Raw genomic sequence first — 9,023 nt, 5'->3', positions numbered from 1 at the left:
AAGCTTGTCTATTTTGGCTTGGGCTCTGAATGAGAGAGAAGGGAGCTCTTCACTTGAATTTGTTTAACCAGAAGCTTGTCCTCATAGATATTTGGATTTTGAATTTATACTATTAATGTGGCCTGGAAACACATAAGCTTCTAAGTTAATATCAACAGTTTCCTTGGGGACTTCCCTGGCAGTGCAGTGGTTAGGCCTCGGCACTTTCACTGCTGGGCTTGGGTTCAATCCCTGATCGGGGAATTAAGATCCAGCATGCTGTAAGGTGAGGCAAAAAAAAAAAAGAATTTCCTCAGACTGGCTCTGCCCCTCGGGCACCTGGAAGAGGCAAACAGATTCTTTTTATTTGTTTATTTATTTAGGCGGGCTTCTCATTGCGGTTATTTAGGCGGGCTTCTCATTGCGGTGACTTATCTTGTTGCACGGGCTCTAGGCATGTGGGCTCTGTAGTTGTGGTGCGTGGGCTCAGTAGTTGTGGCTCACAGGCTCTAGAGCGCAGGCTCAGTAGTTGTGGCGCACGGGCTTAGTTGCTCCGCGGCATGTGGGATCTTCCCGGACCGGGGCTCGAACCCGTGTCCCCTGCATTGGCAGGCGGATTCTTAACCACTGTGCCGCCAGGGGAGTCCCCATACAGACTCTTTTTGGAGCGTGACATTCTCAACCCAGGCTGGTTAATTTAGCCCTGGCAAAAGTGAGCTCAGCACCCCCAAAGGATGAAGCCTATGAGAGAACTATCTACACGGGAACACGAGATAACACAAAAGGTAAAGGGATCGTTGGGCTCTCCGGAACTGTAAGAGGACAGATGCTATGAGAGAGTTAACCAACCAGAGAGACGAGCAGACAAGTGAGACGAAGGACACAGTATCAGAAAATGCAGCTTTGGGACTTCCCTGCTGGCGCAGTGGTTAGGAATCCGCCTGTCCGTGCAGCGGACTCGGGTTCAAGCCTTGGTCCGGGAAGATCCCACATGCCATGGAGCAACTAAGCCTGTGCGCCACAACTGTTGAGCCCACGTGCCACAACTACTGAAGCCCGTGTGCTCAGAGCCTTGCTCCGCAACAAGCGAAGCCACCGCAATGAGAAGCCCGCACACCGCAACCAAGAGTAGCCCCCACTCGCTGCAACTAGAGAAAGCCTGTGCGCAGCAATGAAGACCCAACACAGCCAAAAATAAATAAACAAATAAATTTATTTAAAAAAGGAAGAAAATGCAGCTTTGAAAAAGAAAACGTCTAGAAGTGAAAAATAACCACTCAAGTGAAAAATCTTAATGGAGAAGCATTATGTATGATGGTAAAATATTTGAAACAACCCAATGTGGGGTAAAAGTGGACCAGCTAAATATACTACCCTCTGCCTACACAATGGATTGTTACACTGCTATAAAAAAGAATGAGGATGCTCTTTATTAATTTGGGAAGGATTCAGAATACATTATTGATGAAGAAATAAGGTAAAAAACAAAGGGGAGGAAATAGACCATATATTTGACTTGGCTAGAGTTTGCATTAAAAGAAAACCTCAAATGCGAGAAGGATGCAAAGAAGGACCTAATAAAAGTGGTCATGGATTGGGGAACGGATGGGGCAGGTAAGGAAAGGAGGGGAGAAGGCCGGTCTTGGATGTGCTTGTTTTATTCTTCAGACTTTTTAGTGCGGTAAAATATAACAAAATTTACAGTTTTAACCACTTTAAAATTATACAGTTCAGTGGCATTCATTACATCCACATTGTTGTGCAACGGTCACCACCTTCCCCCTCCAGAACTTTATCAACTTCCCAAACTGAAACCCCATACTCCTTGTTCTTCAGATTTTGAGTTGTAATATCTGACCTACAAAAAATATTCAAATGGATGAATTAAACTGCATATTAGGGACTTCCCTGGTGGTCCATGGGTTAAGACTCCACACTCCCACTATGGGGGCCTGGGTTCGATCCCTGGTCAGGGAACTAGATCCCACATGCTGCAACTAAAGATCCCGCATGCCACAACGAAGACCTGGCACAGTCAAATAAATAAATATTAAAAAACCCCCTGCATATTAGACACAACAGACGTGTATGTGTGTGAAATTGTGTATGAAAGAAAGCTCTGAGGAATTTACTCAGAAGAAATCCCAGCAAGCAAAAGGGGAGGGTAAGAGACTAGAAAAGTAAAATTAAGAGGTCCAATATAAAGTTTAATGGAAGCTGCAGGAGAGAAGAGAATGGGAGAGAAGCAATACATGAAGATAAAATGACTGACATTTTTCCAGACTTCAGGAAAGGTAAGAAATCTCAGATTCAGGAAGAAAAATGTTACTAACAGTATAAATAAACTAAGTCTCTAAAGAGACATTTCACGGTGCAAAGCAAAACAATAGCATAGAAAAAGATCTTAATAGCAACCAGAGAGAGCCTGCTTTCACTGTCACACAGCATACTTAAGAAAAACACCACCAGAGGTCAGAAGATAATGGGATAACATCAAAATGGGAGAGAAAAGGACGATTGTTTCCCATTTGGTGGGCTGTCTTTTCTCCTCTTGATAGCAATCTTTGATGTGCAAACCTATTTAATTTTATCAAAGTCCAGTTTATCTGTTTCCTTTTGTTGCTTGTACTTTTGGTGTCATACCTAAAAAGCCATTGTGAAATCCAAGGTCATGAAGATTTATCATTGCCATTTTAACAAAATTAAGTGTTTCCAGGTTGCCTCTTGTAAGCTCTGTAAAACTCTTGCCCCCAACACCCCTGGAAAAGTGCGCCACTGCTTGTGAGGCAAGGTACTCCCCAATCCATGGATTGTTTTCCTTTGGATAAAGCACATCAGACTCATCACTAAATTGTTTCAGTTTTGTCATTTGACAATGTTATGTGTATTTTACCACAGTGAAAGTACAGTAAGCTGATGCTTTGGAAAAAAACAAAAATGACAATTATTAGAGTAAATGTACAAATCTACAAACATAAATGGCGATTTGTACATACTCATTATTAACTGATGCATCAAGTGGACAACAAACTGAGGTATAAGTATTTGAACAATAAAATTAATTTCGGGCTAATGGGCCCATATAGAACTTCGCATCTGCCGTTACAGAATACACATTCTTTTTCAGGACACAGAATATTTATAAACATTGATAAAACAAATCTCAATAAATACCTTAGAACCAGTAACTTTGCAATCGTATATTTTTACTGCAATTTAAGTTGGGAATCAATAATAAAAAGACAATTTTAAGATGAAAGGAAATAAAGAAAAAGGGACATGGTTCAAATTACTCTTTCCCCCAAATAACTGAGGTAGAACAAAACCTTACATCATAGTATAGAAAAAACATTATTAGGTGGTGAATTTTGACTAATGATGGTTAAACTGGGTGTGGGAACGGGTCTGCAAACTGCACGAGATGGTAGTCAAGGGCGTTAATTGGGCAAAGACCTATTGAAGGAGCCCATACTCTCCAGTATTGATAATTTCAATTTTCTACCTTGGCTTTATGTTGTTACTCATAACTCTTTAGGACGTCAACTTCCTCACTGACCTTCAGAGCAGGCGAGATGCCTTCATTAACTTCTTTGATGAGAACGTTACTGTCAACTATTATTCAACTGTATTCAAGGTACTGCGGCCAACATTCTGAGTCCAGGAAACAAACAAGATTGGGTCTCCGGCTTTACGGCGCTTACAAACGACTTTAAGGAGGAAGCGCTTACAATGGTCACATTCCTACGATAAAGGCCTATTCAGGAGGATGGGGAATCTGATTTCCAGGCAGCCGTCGACGGCGAGGAAAATGCTGGGGTTCCGACTGACTGCAAAAGCCGCCCACGTTCCACCGTCCAAAGCCGCCGGGCTCGGCACCCCGGGGTTCTCTGCGGGCGCCACAGCTCGGGGAGGGCGGACCGGGGAACTGGGGGCAGGGGACGGGGTCCGCTGGGCGGGCTGGGCGGGGCCGGAGGGAGCGCGCGCAAAGCTCGGCCGCGCCGCCCGCCCACTTTCACGACAGCCGGCGAAGCCCTGCGGCCCGGCGGGCTTGTTGCCCAGCTGGTCCGCTGTCGATTGGAGGCCCCTGCTCGGCGCGCGCGGAGCTCGATTGGCGCTGCCTGCGGGGGGAGGAGCGCCGCCGCCGCCGCCGCCGCTGCCGCCGCCGCCGCGGGCTCCGTGAGTGAGGAAGCGCCTCGGTCAGGCCTGCTGAGGGCCCTCGCCGACGCCTGGGCTCACCTGCTGCCCCGCCAGCTCCGCTCTCTTCCCGTCCCCCGTGGCCCGGCGCGGGGCAGGGCTGCCGGAGCCATGGAGGACGAGGTGGTCCGCATTGCCAAGAAGATGGACAAGATGGTGCAGAAGAAGAACGCGGTGAGCGCGGCGGGCGGCGCGGGCCGGAGCGCGGCGGGCGGCGCGGGCCGGAGGGAGGCCGGGTGGCGGGCGGGGGCCAGTCGGCCTGAGGGGGCTCCCGGCCCGCAGTGAGCGCGGCGGGTGCCGCGTGACGGCGGCGAGGCCCGCGCTCTGGGGAGGGGATTCTGGGCGGGGGACTTCGTGTCCCGCGGCCGCGTCCCGGGCAGGGGTTCTTGGGGGGCGTCCTATCCCACAGCTGCGTCCCGGGCAGGGGTTCTGTGCAGGGGGGGGGGGGGCGTCCTGTCCCGCGGCCGCGTCCCGGGCAGGGGTTCTGGGGGGCGTCCCGTCCCGCAGCTGCGTCCTGGGCAGGGGTTCTGGGGGGGCGTCCTGTCCCGCGGCCGCGTCCCGGGCAGAGGTCCTGGGGGTGGACCCCAGGGAGGGCGTCCGGTCCCTCGGCCACCGGCGCTGGGACCCGCCCTGGGCGCCCGAGGCCCCTCGTGATTAGCGCAGCCTGGTAAACTCCATCGAGGCAATAATCCTCCTCATTATTTTAAACGTCACGGTGGTAAAGCCTCGTTGGTTTAGCTGAAGAGTGCAGAGAGCCCTCCCTGTTTGAAAGAATTCGTTCTCTTTTCCGGGCTCATTGGCCAGCATCGAGAAAACAACATCAAGCAGAGGTTTGTGATCAGTTTTAGACATGAAGCTGTTAAAGCAAAGTGTGAATTTTCTGGATCTTGTTTTTGAAGAAGGCTGAACATTCCCTTGATTGTCTCAACCACCCTGCATGTTTGCTTAGCAATTAAAAATGTAAACTATGCCAGTGTACTTGGCAAGTTGCTAAACTTTTTTGAAAAAGTGGATCTTGTTAGGCCGCGGCGTGCGAGGAGCTGTGTTGAAGGCACTGGCACTGACGAGCTGTGCTGCCGGCTAGATTTAGACACATGTCGTTGCTGGTCCTCTCTCAGTGGTTTATGGTTGATACCAGTGGCGTTTTCTGTTACTGATAATGTGTTCATGTGAACGTGTTCTCTTGTGGTTTGTATGAGGTGCTCCAGTTTCTGCATTTCTGTCCACCTGTGTGGGCCGCTTGCAGTCCCTTGCTTCCGAGTCGTCTATTTTCAGCTAAACTTCTGAAATTCTAAGTCAAACTAACGTGAAGGAGAAAAGGGCTGCTCTGAATTGCACAGCACTTTGGAGTTACAAAGCATCTGTGCAGAATTCTTTGGGGACTCACGACAGCTGTGTTGCATTCACTTTACAGAAGAAGAAACTGAATCAGACCAAGCAGTTCACCTCCTTAAATGAAGTGTGCGTTGTGGATTAAGCCAGGACCCGAGTTTTCTGCTGGGCAGCATGCAGAAGTAGTGTTAAACACTGAATTCTTAAGACTTCAGACTTAGTCTGCGCCTCTTTTCCTTTAACAGGTGCATTGCCCAGCATGTAATTTCATACTCTGTTAATCTGTATTTGCAATTTTGGCTTTTTAAAGTATTTCCTGTTTGTTTTCTGTTCCAGACGTTGCCTGTGCCATTTATTTTTTCTGTTGATACAGGCCTTTCATTCCTCACTGCAAGTGATGAGTTCTGTATATTTGATTGGCTGAACGTTTCTGTTAGTCTGTTTAAACTGGCAAGTTTTTTTTTCTTTGCCTAGAGAACCCTAGACTCCCCTAGTAGAAGCTGGCTCCTAGGGAAAAAAGCTGTTACTTGGGTAATTTTTTTCTCGAACTCGGGCTATAAAATGTGTACCTTTTAATCATCTAGTGCACTAGGTGTTTTTGTTTGTTTCCTTTCCTTGAAATAGATGTCTCCTAGAAATGAGGAATTCCTTAGTGAACAAGTATGGAGAAGACCAGTTTGTATTTGTCTGCAGTTCTCAAATTATAAACACATAATGCACCAGCAGGAGAAGGAGGATGAGCTCCACAGATAATCCTCAAGTCTCATTTTTCTTCTCAAATCTTATATTTCTAGTAGTACAAAACTTTACCAATATAAAAACTTGCCCCCCCAAAAGAAAGGTCAAATTGACTGGCTCTTTTCCTTTTTTTTCCTTCTCTCTTTTCCTGTCTGTCTTACAGAAATTCAAATAGGCAAATGAAATAGAGAAAGGGAAATGGTCTGAAGGACTCTCCCTCCCTGCCCTCCAGAGCACATCAGCAGCCCATTAATAGCTTTTTAAGTGTTCAGTAATTTAACAGAAGTCATTCTGGGGATTTTAGGATTATGGTAGATTTGTTTCTCTTTTTTGTGTGTCTGGTTTCCAGATTTTCTCTGAGTTATTTTTTATATTATTTTGATACTGTGAAAAAGTAAACTTTGCTTGAAATGTAATAGTTATCCTCTGAATTGAAGTTTAAGTGCTGTTATTAGATACTGTTTTAATAAAACCGTAGGTATCACTTTTAAGTAATAATAAAACAACTACCATTTATTGAGCTATTACTCTGAGCTAGGCATTCTACTAAGTTACCTACCTTATCTCATTTATTCCTCAGACAGTTTATTGAGATAAGTATTATCTCTATTCTAAAAATGAGGAAATGAAGTATTTAGAAAGTTAATTGTCTTAAGCTTAATAGCTACAAAGAGGCCAAATGAAGATGTGAATCTAAATCTATTTTGTTTCAAAGCCAGTACTACTCTGTTCAACTACAGCATCTCTAGAAGACCCTTGCATCTGTATCTGAACCTTGCCTGGGTACAATTGTACGACCAGGGCACTTGCTGTCGTGGGTCAGACGGGTTTCCCTAAATACCCCAACAGTGTCTTGACCTGGTACTACCCAGGGTGTTGCCCCACGTGTGTACTTGATCTTAAACAGTACACGCTTTGAGGCCATGATGAACCACGTGAATTAGTGCCAAATTTTCAGATATTAGCTTTTTTAAAAAAAATAATGTATTTTTTAAAATTTATTTATTTATTCATTTTTGGCTGCGTTGGGTCTTCGTGGCTGCACGCGGGCTTTCTCTAGTTGCGGCGAGCGGGGGCCGCTCTTCGTTGCAGTGTGTGGGCTTCTCACTGCAGTGGCTTCTCTTGTTGCGGAGCACGGGCTCTAGGCGCGTGGGCTCTAGAATGCAGGCTAAGTAGTTGTGGTTCGCGGGCTCAGTAGTTGTGGCTCGCGGGCTCTAGAGCGCAGGCTCAGTAGTTGTGGCGCACGGGCTCAGTAGTTGTGGCGCACGGGCTCTAGAGCACAGGCTCAGTAGTTGTGGCTTGCGGGCTCTAGAGCGCAGGCTTAGTAGTTGTGGCACATGGGCTCAGGTGCTCCGCGGCATGTGGGATCCTCCCGGACCAGGATCGAACCCGTGTCCCCTGCATCGGCAGGTGGATTCTTAACCACAGCGCCACCAGGGAAGCCCCAGGGTATTAGCTGTTTTTTACATAGCTTTTTTCTTGTTATTTTGACTTTATCAATAAGCAAGTCTTTGACTCCTAATCTTGATTCAAATCCTGGCTCTTCTGAACTTTAGCTGTGTGATCTTAGGCAAGTTTCTTAACATCTCTAAAATGTCTTTCTTGGTAGTAAATTGGAGCTAGTTTAGTAAAGATAAGATGAATATGAAATTCTTGGCAGTGCCTAGGATGTGGTAAAGGCTAAAAAACCTTCTGGGTTATCTTTGTAAAGGATGTATAGCACTAGACTGTAGAAAGAGGAGTCAGGTGAGAGCGTAGAATTTTCAAGCTCACAGACACATTTTGTGGGGTGTTGAGGTTTGTGTATTTTTTCTGCACTGAAGGCTTAGGGCTGAGTAGAATTAAATTGCAGAGAGAGAAACTGAAACTAGGTGTTAGAATTTCCTAGGAGCAGGGATACCTGAAATATGTACATTTCTAAGTCTTTATTGTACCTGGGTTAGAAAGAAAACTTTGGTTTCCCTATCAGGGTTAGATTAATTAGCATAAATTGAAATTTAGAATGACTGCACAATCTTTTATAACAGCTTTATTTAGCTGTACATTACAGTTCACCGTTTTAAAGTACACAATTAAGTGGTTTTTAATATATTTGTAGATTTGTGCACCTATCACCACTATCTAATTTTAGAACATTTTCATCACTCCAGATAGAAACTGTCCATTAAGTAACCCATTAAGTAGTCACCATATCTACCCCAACCACTAATATACTTTAATAAAATAAAAATAAAAGCTTTTATTTTTTAATTTTTATTTATTCATTTTTTTGGCCATGCTGCGTGGCTTGCAGGATCTTCATTCCCTCACCAGGGATTGAACCCAGGCCACTGCAGTGAAAGCACTGAGTCTTAACCACTGGACTGCCAGGGAATTCCCACAAGCTTTTAATTTTTATGAAGTTGATTTTATATATTTTTTTCTTTTGTTGCTGTGCTTTTGGTGTAGAATAACTACAAATTTGAGGCGACATAGTAAATTTATATTTCCTAGTTTATAGTGATGTTGGTGAGCTGTAACTCAAATATTTATAATTTGTTTCCTTTTTAAAAAAATAAGTAGCATCTTAATTTCTTAGACCTTACAATCTCATCATAATTCTTAGTAAGAATTGTTTTTGAGTTGATTGAGCTTAAATGATGCTCTCTTAAAATGCTGGCTTTATGGCTCTTTGAGAATATTGTTATGGTAGAAACAGATAATTTTTATATCTTTTATACCTCTTATCAACCATCTCCTTTGTGTTAGGCACTCTAATTTGATACTTCATATGTGTTACA

General features: G+C 44.9%; 1 protein-coding gene across 1 annotated transcript in view; it reads left to right on the top strand.

Annotated features, from left to right (window-relative positions):
* Window positions 1-4,106: 4,106 nt before the first annotated feature.
* The window catches only part of TCEA1 (transcription elongation factor A1), a 32,854-nt gene continuing 27,937 nt past the window's right edge, over window positions 4,107-9,023 (top strand). Inside the window, exon 1 of the mRNA XM_060116232.1 lies at window positions 4,107-4,347. Coding sequence (XP_059972215.1) covers window positions 4,285-4,347 — 63 coding nt within the window. The 5' untranslated portion in view covers window positions 4,107-4,284. The remainder of the gene's footprint in view (window positions 4,348-9,023) is intronic.

Source organism: Mesoplodon densirostris, chromosome 13, assembly GCF_025265405.1.
Source record: "Mesoplodon densirostris isolate mMesDen1 chromosome 13, mMesDen1 primary haplotype, whole genome shotgun sequence".
NCBI classification, from domain to species: domain Eukaryota; kingdom Metazoa; phylum Chordata; class Mammalia; order Artiodactyla; family Ziphiidae; genus Mesoplodon; species Mesoplodon densirostris.
Note: the sequence above shows the minus strand (reverse complement) of the source record. Positions and strands in the feature narration are given on the sequence as shown.